Below are 23,401 nucleotides of genomic sequence, written 5' to 3' on the forward strand. Positions count from 1 at the left end.
TCAAGTTCAACCCCTCCAAATGAAAACCCAGCATCCATACATACACCCCTCTCTAATTTTAATTAAATTCTATATACCATACCTATATTAACTATAGAGTTTAGTATCACAATAGCCTTTGATATTATGTCTGTCCAAGAAATCATCCAAGCCATTCTTAAAGGCATTAACTGAATCAGCCATCACAACATCACCCGGCAGTGCATTCCACAACCTCACTGTCCTGACTGTGAAGAACCCCCTACGTTGCTTCAAATGAAAGTTCTTTTCTTCTAGTCTGAAGGGGAGGCCTCTGGTACGGTGATCCTCTTTATGGGTAAAAAGGTCCCCTGCTATTTGTCTATAATGTCCTCTAATGTACTTGTAAAGTGTAATCATGTCCCCTCGCAAGCGCCTTTTTTCCAGAGAAAACAACCCCAACCTTGACAGTCTACCCTCATGACTATGATTTCCGAGGGAATGCTCTGACTTATTGTTAACGGTTATACAGATGAAGCCAATTTTTTTTGTGTGTTTGGCACAGAATAACTAAACCCATTTATCCCATTTATCCCATTTATCCCATTTAACACAGAAGATTGCGTCACAGCATCCTGTGGTTTGCTAATGAAAAGGTTAAATGCATTAAATGAGTTAAGATTACTTTAGATACCACAGTTTCAGTTAATCCCTAGTCATGACGCATTTAACACACAAATCCAAGTGGCTTCATCTGTATTTGTCATAAAACATCTTGCACTTTTACATTTAACCAGGAATGATGCAGAAAACAGAGTGTTACTTGACCGCATCCCAATAAACCATTTCTGGGACCAAAGTGAACCTCGGCTTGTGGTTTGTGAGGCTATGTTGGCAGTGCCAAAGTCTGCTAACACATCGCCAAAACACCAATTGGATCAGCAACCAGAGCTCCATCATAGAAAGGTGTGTTCTGTGGCTCTTTTCTTTTACAGGTATGGAACCTGTTATCCAGAATGCTCAGGACCTGGGGTTTTCCAGATAAGGGATCTTTCCGTAATTTTGATCTCCAGACGTTAAGTCTTCTAAATAATCATTTCAACATTAAATAAACTCAATAGGATTGTTTTGCCTCCGATAAGGATTAATTATATCTCAATTGGGATCAAGTACAAGCTACTTTTTTATTAATACAGAGAGAAAAAGAAAATAATTTTTGAAAATGTGGATTATTTCATTATAATGGAGTCTATGGGAGATGGCCTTTCTGTAATTCAGAGTTTTCTGGATAATGGGTTTCTGGATAACGGAGCCTATACCTGTACAGGGATATTATATAACAGCAAACTGAAATAGGCAGCTTATGCATTTGCATCCAATCTGTAGATTCCTGCCAAGGACAGAGAGGCTACTTTAGGACAGTCACTATTTATTGGGGCTGTGGCTGCAGGTCTATTTTTAATCTCAGTCCAGGCCTGGTCAAGCATGTTCTTTATAAAAATACTCTCTAATTATCTATCCGCAGGAGGACATTTTGGTCATTTCTTTATTCAGCACCCAGGAGCACGGTCTTCTCATTCAAGAGAGTTTCCCACGTCCTGCTGCCCTTCAGTCACTTTTGGGTATTGAGGTACCTCACTACTATTTCACAAAGAAGGTGAGTAACCTGCCATCTTGGCACATGATATCCATAACAAAGCAGGACATAGGGCCACACAATATTTGCCTTGTATACAGTGTTGCATCTAAGCTGTGTTGTCAAGCATGAACACACATTTTGGCATTAGAGCATGCAACAAATGGTGGTTTTTGTTGGATTCAGTACTAGCACTTCACGGTTCTAGAAGGACATACAAATGAATACTTTTATGCACAAAGGCTAAAAACATAGCCTACAAAAAATAAGGGGGGACATTTTTGTACAATGTATGTAGAAATAGAGTTGTGCAAAAATACAGAAAGACTGACTGCAGTACAATATCTGTGATTATTATGCCAGAGGTCCAATATAGGAGCTCCCATACTGTAGGATTTAGTTCCTGCGTTCATGAAGTCTTTGTAGTCCCCTGCACTAGGTATAGCAGTGAGGTTTATGGAAGAACAATTTGCTGCATCCCACCACCCCCCACCTCTCCCATTGTTTGTATTTTATTTTCACCATCTTTTTAACTATTCTGTACATGTGAATCTGTCAATTTATTCTTTTGTTCTGCATGATGTTTCTGTTTTCTGTTCCTTTTGCCATGCTATATCAGTTATTTTTTCGGAGGGGTTATTTCTATCAGCCAGTTGTAAGTATTCTCATACTTCACCACCTTGCTTTGCAGAAATCGGGGTATAGTTGGATTTAGGCTGTGTTTAGTTAGTGACCAGGCCAAAACAGACATAACTGTCATATTATTTATATAATGTAGCATTGTCCAACTTGTTTTCAACTCTAGATACCTTATAGGAAACTTTCCCATCTTCCTTCTGTATTCCATAATCACATAATCATAAAATGCCCATACCTAGTCTTGGAGCTCTTTACCGCAAGCCATCAACCTGTTTTTTAGTGCACCATCCCAAAATTATGTCAAATTATGGGGTTCAGCAAGATATCAATTTTGAGCGTGTTGGAAATTGTTTAACCCGAGACGACCACAACCTCCTATTTTCCAACCATTGCTTAACCTGGCCCACAGTTCAATTTATGTCCTGCACCTGGCTCAGATCCCTTCTAATGACATCATAGATGGTCAGGATCAACCACCAAAAGAAGAGGGGGGTAGTGAAATTGCATACAAAAGGCATGTCTTATTGAAACCTGATCAGATAGGTTCCCAGCACACAACCTTACAGACTCTATGTGTCGGTCCTTAATTATTAGAGCCATACTCCACAGAAACAGCAAATCAAAAGGATTACAAATTTCTTGCAAAAAGCTATTTATGGTGGGGACTTAGAAAGCATATTTCAGGCCCCTTACTTGCCCTTTATGAAGTGTACATATACAAGCCGTGCATGAACATTTAAAGGGATACTGTCATGGGGAAAAAAATTTTTTTCAAAATGAATCAGTTAATAGTGCTGCTCCAGCAGAATTCTGCGCTGAAATCTGTTTCTCAAAAGAGCAAACAGATTTTTTTATATTCAATTTTGAAATTTGACATGGGGCTAGACATATTGTCAATTTCCCAGCTGCCCCAAGTCATGTGACTTAGGACTATTAACTGATGCATTTTGAAAAAACATGTTTTCCAATGACAGGATCCCTTTAAAGATACAGTCCAACCCACTTTGTTGGTCACTTGGAAGTTGATTGGACTGTATCTTTAAATGTTCACATGCAGCTTGTATGTACACTAGATAAAGGGCACGTAAGAGGCCTGAAACATTGCATCGGAACCCAGGCTCAGGGTTCTCTTTGTTGCCCCAAACCTGCCTAATCTGTGAGGTCAACTTGCTTTTTGCTACAGAATATTGAATGGGCAGGAGGCAAAGTCCACATGTTTTTAGGTAGAGTTTGTATTTGTATTTTACCTTGCAATATTAGTTTTAACCTGAACATGGGAGATTACAATACACTCTTAAAGTGACATTAAAAGTTACATTAAAAGTTACATTAAAAGTTACCTATAGGTCACGTTGATCGTTTTTCATGGATAGTTCTGCTTTTATAAGTAATTGTTACTTGAAGTTCCTAAACCGTACTGTTTTGCCAACCTGACTGTCCCTTCTCAGCCTGTCAGTTAGAGTTTCTAATGCTAACGGACTCCGGCTGCACAAATATGGCAGCCCCCTCAGAGAGCAGCAGGGGGGTAAAAGGTAATATAAAAGTATCAAGCAATTACTTTTATGGCAAAACAGTAAATAGCATTCAAAAACAATGTTATGATAGAAGGTTATTTTCTTGTGTTAGTATCTCTTTAACAGCTTTTTTTCTACCCAATGTCCAACAGCGAGGTGAAGAGGAGAAAGCCTCTGAAACAGAGGTCCGGAATAATCAGATTCCCCAAATGGTGGCAAAGAAACCCCTGAGAGACTTTATTGGGCTAGAAGAGTGTGATAAGACTACAAGAGAAGCCATGCTTAACTTCAGCTTCTACCTCACAGTGGGAGATATGGATGAAGCATTTAAGTCTATCAAGCTTATCAAAAGGTAGGACAAGCTTTCATCTTCCAACCGTTCCCCCCTCTCTGTTGAATGATATCATGTGTAGCCTATTACTTGCTTTTTTATTATTTCCTTAGCTGTGTGTAAAGGCAGTTACACACGTGGTGGTCTATAAGATTACTCAGTTCAATAACATTAAAAAGCATTTCCTATATATTATTATTAAAACTGGTCCATTCTGTCAGATATCCCAAAATGATTAGTAGCTGGCTAGAAATCTGTTTCAGTGTTTACTTTGGGTGTGTTATAAGCTACATGCCCCATTCAAAACAAATATAAACTATTTCTAGCCAATTTACAAGAAGCTGCTGATAATTTCCTGCAATAAGGGGAAAGGTGGAGATCCGCTCGTTTGTCGATTTTGCAAAATGAACGGATCTCTCCCCGATATGCCCACATTGAGGTGGGCGATATCGGGCTGATCCAATCGTGGGCCCTAGAGCCCAATGATCGATAAGATATGCACAGCATTTTTAACCCTGCCCAATCAACATCTGGCAAACTTTTGGGCAGATATCGATCAAGAAAGCCTGTCGGAGGGCCCTACACATGGGCAAATGAGCTGCCGACTCGGTCTGTTGGCAGCTTTTATCGGCCTGTGTATGGCGATCTTAAGTCATAGATTATTCTCCTGTGCAAGAGCCTTTGTGCTGGGCTTTCTAGGGACAAAGCACTTCTGCTTCAGCATAGTTTTAGGATAGCTTAAATTGACAATTCTGATATTGTGCCCTCAGCAACTTTACAGGTACATAGAACACAAAAGAGCTTTTGGTCTTGCACTTTATAGCAACTACAGAAGCATCCAACTGGAAAACTTTCCAACACAGAGAATTAGCCCCTGGGTAATTTTTGATTGGTGCATAAGCTGTCAGTAAAATAGGCAGTTTTTGTATGTATACTTCTTCAAAGCAAGCAAACCTTTCCTTAATGTTCTCTCTCATTTCCTTAATACACACTATATGAGCAGTTCACTTTGGGAATCACTTGTATTTGACTATGTGGGTTGTGGCCATGCAGAAACAGACAAAGCACATCTAGTCAGTTTTGGACGGAAACTTAATTTATGCTGATTCCAGCATTAGTAGAATACCATATTGAAACGGAAATGACCCTGAACCCTCTGTATTTAGGGCAGTGCTTCCGAACAGAAAGCCACTTCCACTCAGACAAAAAAAATAAAAATAAATGATATCCAGTTTTCTTTTCATGTCCACTTACAATATATAATAACTTAAATCAGAGCAGTCCAGCAAGACCAAAAATAAATGAAATTGCCTTATAATGACATACCAGATATCTTATAGAAATATACACTTTGGAGTTGAATTGTGCTGGCCTATTCTTTTTCTGCTTAGTATATTCAGGTATCTTTGCTCTTTTATATAAATACTAAACCACAAACTGTTATGTTTCAACATCTGGTGCAAGGGTAAAGCACATTCGCTGCCTTGTAGTTCCTGGTACAGATGTGCTTGCTTACCCACTAATGTGAATGCCAGGCTGGCACAATAAAATAATTATATAATCCCACTAACATATTTAAAATATTTGAATTTACATAATTTAAATGAATTTACATTATTCTAAATATATTGCTTTGGTAGGTAAATCAGTGTGTAGTGGTACTGCACAATCTAAATATATAAAGGAGAGAACAACTTAGAGGTGAAGCTCCTCCTGCTTCTTAGGCTGTATTACAGATATAGGGCCTGTTATCCAGAATGCTCAGGATCTTGGGTTTTCCAGATCAGGGGTATTTCCATAATTTGGATCTCCATACCTTAAGTATACTACAAATCAATTAAACAGTGATTAAACCCAATAAGACTGCTTTGCCTCCATTAAGGATGAATTATATCTTAAGCTGGCCATACATAGAGAGATCTGCTTGTTTGGAGACGTTGCCATACAAGTAGATCTCTTCCCCATATGCCGGCGATATCTGGCTGATCCGATCATGGGCCCTAGGGCCCAGCAATCGGATCACAGCAAAAAGAATACGAGTGGTCGGATCGAGGGCCGCATCAACCAGCGATGCGGTCCTCGATCCGACGGCATTTTTAAACCCACCCAATTGACATTCGGCCATATCAACTGGGAAAACTCATCAGAGGGCCCAATACACTGCCCAATAAGATGCCAACATAATCTGTCGGCAGCTTATATCTGCCTGTGTATGGGGCCTTTAATTGGGATCAAGTTCAAGGTACTGTTTTATCATTACAGAGAAAAAGGAAATCATTTTTAAAAATGTGAATTATTTGCTTAAAATGTCTATGGGAAATGGCCTTCCCATAATTCAATTTTTTTTTCCCAGAATCCCATACATGTACTCTAATAAAAATTGCATGCATTCCTAGGTTCAGGCTGAGGCTAAAAAACAACATAAATATCATGGCCTTTAATATAGCACTTTTTATCACCTGTAATTTACATTAAAGTGTTACTGGATGATCCTTTTTAAATATGGACAGTACACAGTAAGTATGTCATAAGCCATGAGAAGTGCAGGTAAAAATGGAAAACTCTAAATGTTTGATGAGAAAAAACATACAATGATAGTGGTATATTGCATTTGTGGCACATAATGCATATGGTGGATCTAGCCCTTGTTCTATTCAATGCATTTAGTCTATATTTCTTAAATATATTAGCATATAGATTGTGGTTAGTTTTATTAACCCCTTCCTCCCAGAAGGAGGGAGTGCAGTCAATCTTGCTTCATTTATAATTTTAGCCTATTCCAGTAAATGACATTTGTTCAGTTCTGTATATCAATGTAAATGCATTTGACTTGTATGACCCATTGCACTGAGGATCAACAGAAAAAGTTTTTTTTTTTGCCGCACACCACTTACTTTCTTGCTGGGTGCATCCGTATCCCTGGCTGCTTCCACGCCAATTGTTACAGCGAATGTATGTCCAAAGTGGGAAGGAGCACACCAGAATAAGCAGGCAATGCCTTAAGTCATTTGCAGATTTATTGAGTACACAAGCTTTCGGGGACACAACCCCTTCCTCAGGTGCAATACAGAAACAGTGAACATAGTGCAATTTAAACATTCAACCCCCAGACGGAAACAAGCAATTAATCCATCATGTGACTTATTAACCCTTTCAGTATTTATCCAAATCAAAAGTCCCAAGAGATAGTGGTCAATCTGTGTGTAAATTATACGGATCAAATATCACAGTCTGCTTTCTTATCTGAAAAAGTGTAATGTTACAAAACATATTAAAAACAATGTTACAAAGTCATATACAATATATATAAAATGTAAAAAGATCTATAAAAAGCATCTAAGGCCAAAACTTTCATTAAGTCCCCTAGGGGAAAGCGAATCTATTTTGTTAATCCAAAAGGCCTCCCTCTGTAGTAGTTGTTTGTTAACATTGCCCCCTCTTGGCAACTTGATCTGTTCTAATATGGTCCATCTTATTTGGGCAACAGTATGCTTAGCATAATAAAAATGTTTGGCCACGGATAACTCTGTTGCAAATTTACTTGAATCTCCATTTTTTAATTTTTCTTTTTCGGGATTATAATTTCTTATATTGCTTTTATGCTCATTCAGGCGAGTTTTTATACACCTTGACGTTTGCCCGACATAAGGAAGCCCACATGGGCATTTGATTAGGTATATTACATTAGAACTATTACAAGTGAAGTGGCCTTTAATCTTGATCGGGGTTCCTTTGGTAGGATGTGCTATACTATCACCCTTGATAATGCCCGTGCAATGTGCACATTTAATGCACTCAAAGGTGCCCATTCTCAAGGGTGCTAGCAGGCCAGTTGTTTTCGGTTTTTCTAAAATTTTTTTGGAGACAGTTTGGCCTATTGATTTCCCTCGCCTGTAGGAAAATTGTGGCGTATCTCTAAAGATTTTCCCTACTTCTTTATCATTCCTCAAGATTTTCCAATTTTTTAGTATACTTCTCTTCACGTCTGGGGTTAAAGTGCCAAAACTCGTCACAAATGTCACTCTATTATTTGTGGTTTTTTTTGTTTGTTTTCCTTTTCTGGTAAGTAGATCTTCACGTTTGATTTTTTTAATTTCCTGACTGATTGTTTGTATGTTACCTCCATTATAGCCCCGTTGTACAAACTTTCTAGCCATTTTTTCCGATTCCAGATCGTACAGCTTGTCATTAGAGGTGATTCTTCTAACCCTCTTGAATTGGCCATAGGGTAAACTTTTGAATACCCCTGGGGGGTGGCAACTGCTAGGCAATAAAGTGGTATTACAATCAGTTGGTTTGTAATGCATAGTGGTGGTTAGACTATTGTCCACAATTGAAACATTGACATCTAGGAAGGCTAGCGTTTGTTCTGAATATTCAGATGTGAACTTAATTGTCTGATGTGCCTTGTTCAATTCTTTTGTCATTGTTTCAAATTGTTCCACATTACCATCCCACACTAGAAAGATGTCATCCACATAGCGCCAATAGTGCAGAATACGTTCTTTCCACTTTGGATTATTTAATATGCATTTGGTTTCAAATTCGTACATGAACGTATTCGCATATATTGGCGCCATGTTAGCCCCCATTGCACAGCCCATTCTTTGGACAAAGAATTGTTCTAAAAAAACAAAATAGTTTCGTGTTAAAACTAAATCCAGAGCATCACATGCAAAATTAATTTCATATGTCTTTAGGGGCAAAAGTGACAGAAATTTTCGTATGCATTCGATCCCTTCTGTGTGTGGGATAGTTGAATACAGGTCACATACATCCAGTGAACACAACAAGACCTTTCTGTTAGGTAATTGTATCTCTGATAATTTATTCAGAAAGTCGGTTGTGTCCAACAAACACGTATGTAATAATTCAAACAATGGCTGACAGATTACATCAAGATATATTGCCAGAGGCTGTAGTACAGAACCGCATCCAGACACAATCGGTCTGCCTGGTGGTTTAGAAGTGGATTTGTGGATTTTTGGGAGAAAGTATATGTAAGGAACTTGTGGCCATTGTACGGTTAGAGTGGTAAATATATCTTGAGTAATAATGCCGTCCCTGAGTGCTCCTTCAAGGAAAAAATCTATTTCCCGTTTATAGCTTTCTGTGGGATTAAAAGTAAGTTTTTTATATCGAGATACATCATTCAGCTGACGAAAGGCTTCAGTAATGTATGCGTGCCGGTCGAGGACAACCACCGCACCGCCCTTATCAGCAGCATGAATGATGATATCAGTATATGCATTCAGATCCCTCAATGCTTGTTTTTCCTCTTTATTTAAATTATAATTAGACCCAATCTGTTTTGTATGGATCATTTCCAATTTTCCTACAGGCGAGGGAAATCAATAGGCCAAACTGTCTCCAAAAATTTTAGAAAAACCGAAAACAACTGGCCTGCTAGCACCCTTGAGAATGGGCACCTTTGAGTGCATTAAATGTGCACATTGCACGGGCATTATCAAGGGTGATAGTATAGCACATCCTACCAAAGGAACCCCGATCAAGATTAAAGGCCACTTCACTTGTAATAGTTCTAATGTAATATACCTAATCAAATGCCCATGTGGGCTTCCTTATGTCGGGCAAACGTCAAGGTGTATAAAAACTCGCCTGAATGAGCATAAAAGCAATATAAGAAATTATAATCCCGAAAAAGAAAAATTAAAAAATGGAGATTCAAGTAAATTTGCAACAGAGTTATCCGTGGCCAAACATTTTTATTATGCTAAGCATACTGTTGCCCAAATAAGATGGACCATATTAGAACAGATCAAGTTGCCAAGAGGGGGCAATGTTAACAAACAACTACTACAGAGGGAGGCCTTTTGGATTAACAAAATAGATTCGCTTTCCCCTAGGGGACTTAATGAAAGTTTTGGCCTTAGATGCTTTTTATAGATCTTTTTACATTTTATATATATTGTATATGACTTTTGTAACATTGTTTTTAATATGTTTTGTAACATTACACTTTTTCAGATAAGAAAGCAGACTGTGATATTTGATCCGTATAATTTACACACAGATTGACCACTATCTCTTGGGACTTTTGATTTGGATAAATACTGAAAGGGTTAATAAGTCACATGATGGATTAATTGCTTGTTTCCGTCTGGGGGTTGAATGTTTAAATTGCACTATGTTCACTGTTTCTGTATTGCACCTGAGGAAGGGGTTGTGTCCCCATTGCACTGAGACCTAACTGGGAGGCCCGTTGCAATTTGACTATGGCCCAGATCACTTTGGAAACTTGAAGACCTTAGAATTCAGGGTGTAGAATGACCAGAACAGCTAAATACATGTCAACCATGGTCCTAGGTTCAATAATCACATTTTCCAGTAAGAATGTAATGTTATTGGCCTATACCAGTGACCAATGGCTCTTGAGCAACATGTTGCTTACCCACCCCTTGGATGTTGCTCTCAGTGGCCTCAAAGCAGGTGCTTATTTCTGAATTCCAGTCTTGGAGGCAAGTTTTGGTTGTATTAAAACCAGGTACACTGCCAAACAGAACCTCAATGTAGGTTGTCAATCCACATAGGGGCTACCAAATGACCAATCGCAGCACTTATTTGGCGTCCCCAGGGACTTATGTTGCTCCCCAAATCTTTTTACATTTGAATGTGATTTATGGGTTAGAAAGGTTGGGGACCCCTGGTCTATACAATCACTTTGGATCCCATAAACGGAACAATATGTTCAGTTTGGTATTCACCTGTGTTTTTTGGGTGGTGAGGGGGTGACCAGAACCATGTATTTACCCTGGGCATTGCCTTATGGCCATTTATACACTCAATTGTGTACTTTTTATTTTATTGCACTGTAAACTTTGCAGCCCCTCTGCCTCCACAGCGGTCAGACCTCATTTGCTTTACAACATAGCTTTATGCTCTTAGATAGTATAATATAGTAACACATCGATTCCATAGGTTTGATATACATATATAGTTTACTTATTTATTCATTTACACTTTACAAAACCAGGTGATAAATAATACAAAAAAAAAATTAAAATATGATTTGTATTTAGTATTTCATGTACAATAGGTGATTGGTGGAGGGTATGTGATTTAGTGCCGTATTTCACCTCTCATCATTCGTTTACCTGAATAATATATTGAATCAGGCTGCTTAGAAACAATGGATTCTGTGTTTTTCAAGACTGTTCTTGACACCTAATTGGTATTGCCCAGCTATTAGGCATTCTGTAAAAGGTGCTAAACTTGTAGCCTTGAAAACTAGATCCTTGAGGTCCTTAGAGATGGGAGGAACCCAAATCAAGCTGGTACTTCCTGATATCATGCAACACCTCTTTATTGACAAGTTAAATGTGCCTCCATAAGGCCAGATTATCCACTGAGGACCGTGCTTCACAACTGACATCTGCTGGTACAGGTATGGGATCCGTTATCTGGAAACCCATTATCCAGAAAGCTCTGAATTACAGAAAGGCTGTCTCCCATAGACTCCATTTTATTCAAATAATCCAATTTTTTTTTAAAAATTGTCCTTTTTTCTCTGTAATGATAAAACAGTACCTTGTACTTGATCCAAACTTAAAGGGATACTGTCATGGGAAAAAAAAAATTTTTCAAAATGAATCAGTTAATAGTGCTTCTCCAGTAGAATTCTGCACTGAAATCCATTTCTCAAAAGAGCAAACAGATTTTTTTATATTCAATTTTGAAATCTGGCATGGGGCTAGACATTTTGTTAATTTCCCAGCTGCCCCATGTCATGTGACTTGTGCCTGCACTTCAGGAGAGAAATGCTTTCTGGCAGGCTGCTGTTTTTCCTTCTCAATGTAACTGAATGTGTCTTAGTGGGACATGGGTTTTTACTATTGAGTGTTGTTCTTAGATCTACCAGGCAGCTGTTATCTTGTGTTAGGGAGCTGCTATCTGGTTACCTTCCCATTGTTCTTGTATTTGGCTGCTTGGGGGGAAAAGGGAGGGGGTGATAATCACTCCAACTTGCAGTACAGCAGTAAAGAGTGATTGAAGTTTATCACAGCACAAGTCACATGACATGGGGCAGCTGGGAAATTGACAAAATGTCTAGCCCCATGTCAGATTTCAAAATTGAATATAAAAAAATCTGTTTGCTCTTTTGAGAAATGGATTTCAGTGCAGAATTCTGCTGGAGCAGCACTATTAACTGATTCATTTTGGAAAAATTTTTTCCCCCATGACAGTATCCCTTTAAGATTTAATTAATCCTCATTGGAAGCAAAACCAGCCTATTGGGTTTATTTAAATGTTTACAGGTTTTTCTATTAGAACTAAGGTTAAATATCCATATTAAGGAAAGATCCGTTATCTGGAAAGCCCCAGGTCTCGAGCATTCTGGATAACAGGTCCCATTCCTGTACCAAATATGAAATGAGAAGGCACAGAGATGTTCCATCATCATTTCACAACAGGCAGAAGTAATGTAGATATCTTCACCTGTTATTATTGCATTGGCAACTACAGGCGGTTTGAGTCTCTTAAGTCAGCTCTTTGTGCAAACTTCCCTTGAAGACTCAATTTAGCATCAGTTTTCATCAGCCTGAAGACTAAGTGAAATATTTACTTTTATTGTTTTCTTGTGCACAGTAATGAAAGGCTTAATACATATAACGTGCATTTAATAATTATGGTCATGTGATCTGTTTCCTTGTCCCATAGACACTGGTTGTGTATTTTTCCTTGCTGTTTATGCGGCAAAGCTATAGTGAATTTTTATTGTTTTAAATTGCCTTTGTTGCATTCGTGCCGCCATCAGCACGGCGACTCCACATAGTCATTTTCAAGGCCTCTCCGGAAGCGGGCAGTAAGGGATCGACTGATGACAATGACACGGGGAGCCATGCAGTCTTCTCGGCGATGGAGAATGTTCCAGATGAGGATAGCAGCTGCCAAGGTAGCCAGCAGGCAGGCAACAATGTCCAGATAGCAGGACCAGGACAAGTGGGTGTAAGGTCCAATTCGATAAAAGGTCACCAGTCCGATGACAAGTACAAAACCTGTGAAATAATCAGAAGCAACATATGTTAAAGGGATATTGTCATGGGAAAACTTGTTTTTTTTTTAAAGACGCATCAGTTAATAGTGCTGCTCCAGCAGAATTCTGCACTGAAATACGTTTCTCAAAAGAGCAAACAGATTTTTTTATATTTAATTTTGAAATCTGAAATGGGGCTAGACATATTGTCAGTTTCCTAGCTACCCCCAGTCATGTGACTTGTGCTCTGATAGACTTCAGTCACTCTTTACTTCCTTACCCCCCCCCCCAGCAGCCTAACAACAGAACAATGGGAAGGTAACCAGATAGCAGCTCCCTAACACAAGATAACAGCTGCCAGGTAAATATAACAACAGCACTCAATAGTAAAAATCCAGGTCCCACTGCTTCACATTCAGTTACATTAAGTAGGAGAAACAATATCCTGCCTGAAAGCAGTTCCATCCTAAAGTGCTGGCTCTTTCTGAAAGCACAGTTTATACTGAAAACTACCCTCGAAAACTTTTCAGGGAAAAAAACAACTTGACTTTTAACTAATAACCCCTTAGTGTGGGTTCCTAACAAAAATTAGGAAACAATGTTCTGAAAGTCTTCTCTGAAGGTCATTTGGGTTGAGATTTCTGGGCATGCACCTTGCAGGGACTCGTCTGCCATTTAACTGAATTATGCCCAACATGCTGAAATACTTAAAGTAAAGTAAAAATACTGGATAAAAAGGCTGTGCAAAATAAAAAATGTTTCTAAAACAGTTAGGCAAAAATGTAATGTAAAAAGGCTGGAGTGACTGGATGTGTAACATAATAGCCAGAACACTACATTCTGATTTTCAGCTCTCTTGGTTTCCACTGATTGGTTACCAGGCAGTAATCAGTGACTTGAGGGGGGGGCACATGGGTCATAACTGTTGCTTTTGAATCTAAGCTGAATGCTGAAGAGCAATTGCAAACTCACTGAACAGTTATGTCCCATGTGGCCCCCCTTAAAGTCACTGACTAACTCAGAGTTAGAGAGCTGCAAAGCAGGAAGTAGTGTTCAGGCTATTATGTTACACATCCAGTCACTTCAGCCTTTATACATTACATTTTTGGCTAACTATATTAGAAACATTTTTTATTTTGCACATACAATCTATTTACCCAGTTTTTTATTTGTACACTGAACTGTTCCTTTAAAGGCCAGTGTCAGCTTGCTGCATCTCACTAAGTTTTATAAGATGCAGCAAATTGAAAGCAACAATTGTTATATTGTATTAAATCAGCATTACTGTCTAATGCCACTGTATTTATATCTGTCTGTTTTTCATAGGAAGGAAATTCTCAGTGTTGTTATTTTGTCTCTCCCGGGCACACAGCAACATATGCACCTAAATTTAGCCTGCCCCTAGTTTCCTCTTTTTGTGCTGCAGTCGGCTGTGTAGTCAGGCCCAGGGACAGAGACTGGAGGGCGCCAGGATGTCCCCACACAGGAGGAGGAAATGCCTGTTACTACCTGTTATGCAAACTGGGCCTTGAAAGCCTGGGACATGTAACTCGTATGGGGGGGGGGGGGTTAGGACAGAAAAATCCAGAGGAAGCGAATTAAAGGGGAAAAATGTGTGAATGAAAGCAGAACTTTCACCGATGAATTATCAACTGTCCTGGCTCAGGATTAGGTCATTGAATGTATAGAGAAACCATTTATATCAGGGACCCTATGTATGGACTGAACCAAAGGTTTTCATATATGTTGTTTCTCGCCAATATAAGGCTGTGATCTTCAACCTGTAACTCGCCATCTTTTGCTAATCTACTAACATGTAATATGTTGAAGATTAGTTGGAAAGCTGCAGGTCGAGGTTCATTGCTGTAGGCTAAGACCTGACAATGGATAATGCAGACAGTACAGTAACATCATGATCCCAGGTATTACTGTACTGTCTGCTGGCCATAGACGTGCAGATTTACCTACCTACCTACCTTCGGAAAGACGAACCAACATTCAGTGCCATCTCCTGACCTGCCACTAACTATTCAGATCAAATAAAGTAGTAAAAGAACAGATCAGACTAAGTTCTGCTCGACAGCAATCGTACGAAAGTTATGTCCGACAAAAGCTGGAGACAGTCTCCCACTGATATCGGCAGATCGGCAATACATGCAGAGATATTATCGGCAGCCGACAGAAATTTTCTAACCTGTCCGATCTACTGAATGACCGATCGCCATGGCACGAAAAATGACGGGACACTCCACACATGGCCCGAAAATCGTACAAAACGGAGATTCGTATATTCAAATCTTTGCGTCTATGGCCAGCTTTAGGGTTTGGGAGTTTATTATGTTAGATCAGTGGTCCCTAGCCACATTTTAATGTAAAAAGAGTTGGGGAACACAAGCATGAAAAGTTCCTGGGGTGCAAAATAAGGGCTGGGATTGGCTATTTGGTAGCCCCTATGTGGACTGGCAGCCTACGGAAGGCTCTGTTTCACAGTACACCTCATTTTTTATGCAACCAAAACTTGCCTCCAAGCCAGAAATTCAGAAATTAGTACCTGCTCTGAGGCCACTGGGAGCAACATCCAAGGGGTTGGTGAGCAACATTTTGGCTTGGCCCTGGCCCAAATCATTGTCTTGCTTAAAAACAATCGCCAGTTCTAACTAAATTCTAGGTTACTTGGAACTCTGGTGTGCTCCAGTGGAATACTTAGGAAACCTTCACATTTATAGTGTTAGGAATGTTGGCATTGAGTATGCAAATTTTAAAGCTCTGACAGTTTTCATTTTATTTAAACTGTAATCACTTCCCTTTCAAACAGTGTTCACTGATGTCATTGTAGTGTTATGCTATTCTGTATAACTGTTAGCCACACTTACTAGCCAGCTGGAATACAGCAGCTATGGCTTCTTCCCACCACTCGGAATCCTGAGAAACGATTGGCAGCTCGATGAGTCCCATCAGGAAGATGAGTTGACCAGCAGTCAGGGCGACGGTGGCAATCAAGTTACAGGCCCTCATCATGTCAAATTGCACTGGAAAGGAAGGCAGACATAGAAATGACATCCCATAATATTGCATACTTGTAAAATACTGCAGGCCTTCTCTGCACTCCCACACATACAAATAACACTATATTACTATTGCCAACTTGTACTACTAACTAGTTTTCATGAACTTGAAAAATCAACTATACTTTGCCTTTTGCATAAAGAGTAATGTGAACCACCTGTGTTATTTAGAGAATACGTGCAAAATATTTCCCTTTTCTTTTATTTGTTGATATATTTAACCCAAACATGCTTCTTGGCAGCAGCTATGTGTATATTATTTTGGTTGACCTTAAGCTTAATGAAGTGTCAGCCAGCTAATTGTCAGCTAACCGCCCCTACAAAAGTAATTCATCACTTTCTTTTCTGCAGTAAAATTTTGGCTGCACTTTCTTGGAATCAACAAGCCATTTGCAGCCTTTATAAGGACACAGGCATTCTAGCAATTTTTCACATTTAGTTCCTAGGTATCCTCTATGGATGAGTGCAAAAGAGCTTTTATTGGAGGGGATAATAAAATGTTGGTGTATACATAGATACTGTAAAACTCTGAAAACAACTAGAGTCGACAAACTAAAGCAGATATCATACTAATGGGGTTGAAGTCAGTAGGAAGTCACCTAAGCACAACAAACCATTCCCAATAGAGCAAGAAACCCATCTGACAGTCAGACATGGCACTTGTGAATGGTGCTGGCTAGATCTTCTTGCAGGTCCTAACATGTATCCTGAAAAATCCAGGCTTTTCAGTATGTCTTGTGATTGCCAGTAGCACACTATAATATAGGTTTTGGTCAGTTAAGGGGCCAGTGGCAGAACTACCGGGGGTGCGAGCGGGCCAGGGCCCGCACCCCCTCAGGGCCCCCCGGCAGCCCGCGCGCTACTGAAATACGGGCAGCACGGAGGGGGGCGGGGGCCCGGCTGCGCGTCACGCACCAGGGTCCGCCCCCCTCCAGTTACGGTACTGTAAGGGGCAGTTACCTAATATGACTTTAACATATGCTCTAGGGTGGGCAACCTATATTGGCAATTGGGGCATATTTATCAAAGAGTGAAATTCTGCCACTCTCCATTAATTTCTATAGCATTTTTAAAGGCACTACGGGATTGAGGTACTCTTCTCTCTCTGATAAATATTGCTGCAGAGCATCATTCTTTCAGGCAAGCTGTCAGGATGCCATATTCGCGTCCCTGCAAAATGTGGTGCTATAGGCCAAAGGCAAAAATTGTATGTACAAAGTGGCGTTTTCTCAGAAAGCTTTGTTCATGGCCAGCAATGTAAATTAATGATCTTAGTATGCTATTGCCAACAAAGGTAATTCTCCTACCGCACACCTGTAGTTCACCAATCCTGCAGTTGGTGGTGCGTTCCTTCCGTTGACCCGGCCGGGTCCCTTAGCAACCAATGTGTATAAGAAACGGATCCGCACACACGCTGATTAATGAAGTCGGGGAATATCCCCTTTTATTCAGCCACCAAACATCAACGTTTCGGGGGGGGGAACACCCACCCTTCATCAGGATACAATTATTTGTGCAGTAACCCATTTAAACCCAACTTCCCACGCCTTCTTTTCCCATCATGCAACTTGCCACAAAACTTTTTGTGGCAAGTTGCATGATGGGAAAAGAAGGCGTGGGAAGTTGGGTAATATAAGCTGATGGGACAGGGCTGATTATTAAATTCTGCTGCAAATTACGCTGGCTTCTGTGCTGCTGGTTTCTGTGCTGCCATGTAGTAATTATCTGTATTAAATACTTATTAGCCTTATATTGTGACATTTCTATTCTATGTGTACTGTATATTGTGAGTGGGGCCCTAAGCTCAGTAAGTGACAGCAGCACAGAGCATGTGCAGTGAATTAGCAGAAAAGAAGATGGGGAGCTACTGGGGCATCTTTGGAGACACAGATCTTTACTGCTAAAGGACTGTGGTTGCCTTGGGCTCGTACAGAAGCACAAAACATAATTTACAAAATTTCTACCCTACATCTTTAGTTAGGCTTCAGTTCTCCTTTAAGGCTTACCCATTGAAACACTGTATGAACTGCATTTTTGAAGTGGGCAGTAGTGGGGTAACTGTCAGCAGACCCTGCAGCCACAGGAGGGACCAGAAAGGACCTACATCCCACTGGCACTCTCTCTTCTACCTGAAACCATGCTGTTAGACCCTTTGACTTGTGGGCTCCAAACTTTTTTTTTTGTGCCAGGAAGCTCTCATCTGACCCATATAGTATGTAGGTAACTCTCAGGCCTTTTGGCAAACTCCAGGCATGTTTTCACGTTGTTTGTTATGGCTAAGAAATTCTTTTGTGCTATCATCCCATACAATTAAGGGTTGTAATACTTCATTTTCACAGCTAGATTTCTAGCATGAATAATGATTCCTTAGGCTAAAGGCAAAGTCAGCGAATCCTCCACTGGCATTTTTTCTGCCAACAGAGAAATGCAGTGACTGCAGCTTCCCCCTGACAGTCACGTAAATTGAATTCCATCTGTCATTACACACATGGTGCAGGTTTTGGCCCAAAAATGCTCATCTGCAGTTTGTTTCCCCATACATGCTTCTCACAGATTGTGTCTCTTGCCAATGCACCTGTTGAGCCAGCTCTAATGATTTGAATGTAATTTGCAAAGTAGAGGGTGTGATGGATTCAAGGGGACTCTGGAATTAGCACCTGTTTTGAGCTGCTGGTAAGTCCAGGGTTCCCTTAACTGTTGCATTCACACACTCAATTGACTTGTATCAAGTCGATCAACCGCTAATGCTGTAATGGACCAATATTGGAAAGCATTTGCGGGAGATTAATTGCCTGCAGATTATAGAGCCGATTTATCGCAGGTGCCATCACCCAAAATATTAACAACCAGGAGGCACCTCTTGGAAGTTTCTTTGCTCCTAGGATTTGTCTGCTTTAAAGTAGGGATGCACTGAATTCGGGATTCAGACAGAATTCAGAATTTTTCAGCAGGATTCGGCTGAATCTGTCTGCCTGGCCAAACCGAATCCAAATCCTAATTTGCATATGCAAATTAGAGGCGGGGAAAGAAACCGTGTGACTTTTTGTCACAAAAAAAAGGAAGTAAAAAAATATTTTCCCCTTCCCACCCCTAATTTGCACATGCAAATTAGCCTGCGGTTCGGTATTCGGCCGAATCTTTCACAAAGGATTCAGGGGTTCGGCCAAATCCAAAATAGTGCATTTGGCGCATAACTACTTTAAAGATTCCCTTTTTATTCTCCTGTAAGCCTTCAGTGCTCACATCCAACCCATGAATAAGCAGGAGGGTCAGGTGTTAATCTGCTGTGTTTTTTAATTGTACAGTTATGGGACCTGTTATCCAGAATGCTTAGGACTTGGGGTTTTTCTGGATAACGCATCTTTCCGTAATTTGGTTCTCCACACCTTAAGTCTACCAGAAAATCATATAAACATTAAATAAACCCAAAATGCTGGTTTTGCTTCCAATAAGAATTAATTACGGGTATATCTAAGTTTGGATCAAGCACAAGGTACTGTTTTATTGTCACAGATTAAAAGGAAATCAGTTGGGACTATTTGGATAAAATGGAGTCTATAGGAGATGGCCTTTCCATAATATGGAGCTTTCTGGATAACGGGTTTCCAGACAACAGATCCCATACCTGTATAATTAGGTGAGATCATTTTCTGGATTAACTATAAAGCATTTTGGTTTCGCCCATATGTATGACGGAGACTGAAGAAGAGCTTATACTGTTGTAGTATGTTAAGTGAATACTCCTCTGTAGAACAGAATGGGTTGAACCAACCTTCTGCTCTTCAGTAGAGGAACATCCTTCAGCCAAATAAAACAAATATAGGAATAGGCAGATAACATAGGCTCCCTGAGCTTCATTTCCACTGTGTGAATATTTTACTGTACTAGTAATTAGGGGGGAGATTTAGCAAAGGTCTCATTGGGATTTCTGATATTTTCAGTTAGTTTTTTTTAATGCTTGTTAACCTTTTCCTGACATTTTGTAATTTTTACCAATTTTGCTCTCCTAAAAAAAAGACTAAAGGCTTACATTGTGGGGAAAAGTGTCCTCCAGCTTTCCCAGCTAAATTCCAATGTTGAAATGGACTTATGTTTTGCACAGCTGCTCAAAACCCTGTTTCTGACCCAATTTGTATTTTAGACGATACAATTTCAAAAATTTTTAGCACAATGCAAGTCTATGGAGATTTCATGCAAAAAAACCATCCCCGCATCTATTCATTTAGCATTAACAATTCTTATGTCTTAGAATAAGAGTTGTCTTCAACCACAACACCAGGAATTGTTGTGAGGAACTTCCTTTTATAGTAGATGGACATAATGGAAAGGAAAAGCATACAGGTAGGACTTTTACCCAGAAACATAGACATGCCCTTTAACAATTGTCTAACCCTTTGGGGGAACAGGGGCCACATCTGAGGCCTTGGTTATCAGCAGTTTTATTTGCCATTGTTAGGGACCTTTTTATGCACCATTCCTATTGGGCAGAACTAAAGTTCAATGAAAAGTCTGCAAGGCCAAATTTTTCTTTCTATCCCAACGATCATCCCTATTTTTCCCATTCTTTTGCACCCCCTCTCCGCACACCCAGCATGAAATGCCTTTTGCAAAACCCAAAAAAAACTATTCAAAACTCTTCTTTCCACATGTGGTATTTGACCTTTGGATTAGTAGAGCAGTGGGAAGGAAAATGAACCGTGAATGTTTTATTGCCAGTGAACTAATGCAAATTCACTTTAACCCTTCCCCAGCTTGTGGCTAAAGCAGTTCCCCTTCTCTGAATCAACTGCCTGACCGTGAACTGTATGGGATATTTTCTTGGTTGTAAGGATTATTACAGCATCTTAGGTTGGGGAAACTTTTACTCGTGCACTGCAGTTATTCATGAGATTTATTGAGCATAACAAAGGGCATTTGGTGCATCTTAGAATACTAGAACTAGATTATATTGAGGTTTTTTATGGGTCTCTACAAGATTACTGGCACCACAAAATAATCATAGAAGTGAGGGAAGTATATGGCTGCTGTATAACAAAGGGCATTTGGTGCATCTTAGAATATTAGTACTAGATTATATTGGGGTTTTTTATGGGTCCCTACAAGATCACTGCCACCACAGACCAATCATAGAAGTGAGGGAAGTATAAGGCTGCTGTACAGATACTTACACTTGACTGTGCTGCGAGATTCCTGTAAGCCAGATGGCTCTGACCCCCAGCCAAGTAAATGGCACTCCCTTTCTTCCCCTTGACCCTGCCGATTGTTGCCAGCCAACACACCTTTGGTGGTGAAGCACATCTTCCACAGCCCCACGCTGCGCTTGCGCCCCTCTTCCAATGTTTGGTACACCCAGTTAGGTGTGAAGGCAGCCACATTGTTGAGCACCAGTGATACCAAAGCCACGACCACAGCCACTGCCACCAGCTTTTGCATTCCCATGCCTGTTCCTTTGGACTTTTGGCCCCTCAAATGGGGACTCCCCTGCCGCACTGCACGGGGTCAGGAGAGGCTAGAGGACATCCCCACTCATTCTGATTGTCAACAGCCCCCCAGAAGTAACAGAGCTTGGCCGGCTGCCTTCCAAGTCCCATGAAAGGGAGAATCCAGCAATCTTTTTCTTCCAACTTTATCCACACTCCTGCAAGGCAACCCCCACCTCCTCTACTCGGAGATGCAACAGCATTCCCGTGTGGACCCCTCCAATCTAGGAGCCCCCACAAACAGCTGAAATCAGACTCTCTCTTTCCCACGCCCCAAAAGAGACAGATGTGTTCCAGATGTGGCCTCTTGTCAGTCAACTTCAATCCCAAGCCGGTGTGTCTTTATAGGTCAGAAAAGCAACCGATGTATTACACTTTCCAGATGGAAGAGAACTCTCCCTGCAATTGCAAAGCCTAGTAACAGGCAGAGACTTGGGAACAAAGAGAAGAGGCCATCCCGCTGCAGACTGTACAGAATGAAAAACAGGCTTCTCACTAGTTTCAGCTTGCCTGTACTAGTGATTGGGAAGGCAACAGCTCATAGGAAATGTTTTTTTTCTTTTTGCACGGATATATATATTTTTGGCATGCTAATCTGTTAATTTGTTTCCTCTCTGTCTCTCTCAGAAGGGAGGAAATGGATGTTTTTATGTTGCTGGATTTCCCACCCCCTTTTTTTTTTGTTAAACTCCCCCCTTTTTCGGTCAAACGCAGGGCATAGATAGAAGCTCAGAACAGAAATTCAAAGCAGGATGCATTTCCTGAAAGGCAGAGTCCCCTTTCACAGCCTCATTCCCCCCCCCCCCGACTTATAGCCCTTTTTTATCCCTCTTCAAACTAAAAGCACAGCTGAAGGAGTGCCAGAGGGTCAGGGTCACCAGCTAAAGTCAGGACAAAGGCGTGAGATTCCAGTATGTTATAGAATGGCCAGTTCTAAGCAACTTTTCAATTGGTCTTCATTATTTATTTTTAGTAGTGTTTTTAATGGTTTGTCTTCTAAATTTTTCCAGCTTTCAAATGGGGGCCACTGACTCTTTAAAAAACAAAACAAATTTCCTGTAAGGCTACAAATGTAATGTTATTGTTACTTTTTATTACTCATTTTTCTATTCAGGCCTCTCCTATTCATATTTCAGTCTCTTATTCAAATTAGTGCATGATTGCTAGGGTAATTTGGACCCTAGCAACCAGATTGGTGAAATTACAAACTGAAGAGCTGCTGAATATAAAACAAAATAACTTAAAAATCACAAATAATAAAAAAATTAAAACCAATTGCAAATTTCACTCTCTATATTTTACTACAATTTTAAGGTGAACAATAAATGGACTTAAGTATGCCTACAATCTTATGTGAAAGCCTGAATATTGTATTGTTATTTATAAAATACCAACGTATTTCTCAGTGCTTGCAAAAACCAGCATATACAAATAATTCTTACCAATGCTGACTCATACAGAAAGTCCTTCGGGCCATACAACAGTAGTATAAGAGCAGTACGGGCTGAAAAGTCTGTAAAGTAGCATTGGTTTCAGTTTTCCCCCATCTTTCCTAAGCTTATATAGGGGTTATTGGGACATCATCCTGTAGTAGTTGTTTCATAAAATGCTTATTACCATTGCAGGGGCTTCTACATCTGGTTTTGGGGTGGGCATGATGTTGTTTGTGTTTCCATGATGACGGTAATGATTGTGTCTGAGCACACTTATTAAAGAGGTTGTTCACCTTTAAGTTAACTTTTAGAATACTGTAGAATGGCACATTTGAAGCAACTTTTCCATT

At 40.1% G+C, this 23,401-nt stretch overlaps 2 protein-coding genes across 3 annotated transcripts in view; one reads left to right on the plus strand and one right to left on the minus strand.

The window, feature by feature from the left end:
- ift140.L (intraflagellar transport 140 L homeolog) overlaps positions 1–23,401 on the plus strand; it is an 86,712-nt gene that overhangs the window by 33,352 nt on the left and 29,959 nt on the right. For both annotated transcript variants that reach the window (XM_018236498.2, XM_018236497.2), the window contains exons 17-19: positions 756–924; positions 1,484–1,615; positions 3,900–4,099. In XM_018236498.2, coding sequence (XP_018091987.1) covers positions 756–924; positions 1,484–1,615; positions 3,900–4,099 — 501 coding nt within the window. The remainder of the gene's footprint in view (positions 1–755; positions 925–1,483; positions 1,616–3,899; positions 4,100–23,401) is intronic.
- tmem204.L (transmembrane protein 204 L homeolog) lies at positions 12,651–22,395 on the minus strand. The gene is made up of 3 exons (XM_018236499.2): positions 21,307–22,395; positions 15,947–16,102; positions 12,651–13,095 (listed from the first exon to the last, which is right to left on the minus strand). Exons 1-3 carry the CDS (start codon positions 21,575–21,577, stop codon positions 12,851–12,853), a joined length of 672 nt encoding a protein of 223 aa, XP_018091988.1. The 5' UTR covers positions 21,578–22,395; the 3' UTR covers positions 12,651–12,850.

Source organism: Xenopus laevis, chromosome 9_10L, assembly GCF_017654675.1.
Source record: "Xenopus laevis strain J_2021 chromosome 9_10L, Xenopus_laevis_v10.1, whole genome shotgun sequence".
Lineage (NCBI taxonomy): Eukaryota > Metazoa > Chordata > Amphibia > Anura > Pipidae > Xenopus > Xenopus laevis.

What these genes read in the sequence shown, in the direction of transcription:
- tmem204.L (XM_018236499.2), bottom strand. Translation starts at nt 21,577, where the DNA reads ATGGGAATGCAAAAGCTGGTGGCAGTGGCTGTGGTCGTGGCTTTGGTA. An exon ending in ATCTCGCAGCACAGTCAAGT is followed by an intron (nt 16,103 to 21,306) that starts GTAAGTATCTGT and finishes CTTCCTTTCCAG; the next exon opens with TGCAATTTGACATGATGAGG. An exon ending in TGCTGTATTCCAGCTGGCTA is followed by an intron (nt 13,096 to 15,946) that starts GTAAGTGTGGCT and finishes ATTATTTCACAG; the next exon opens with GTTTTGTACTTGTCATCGGA.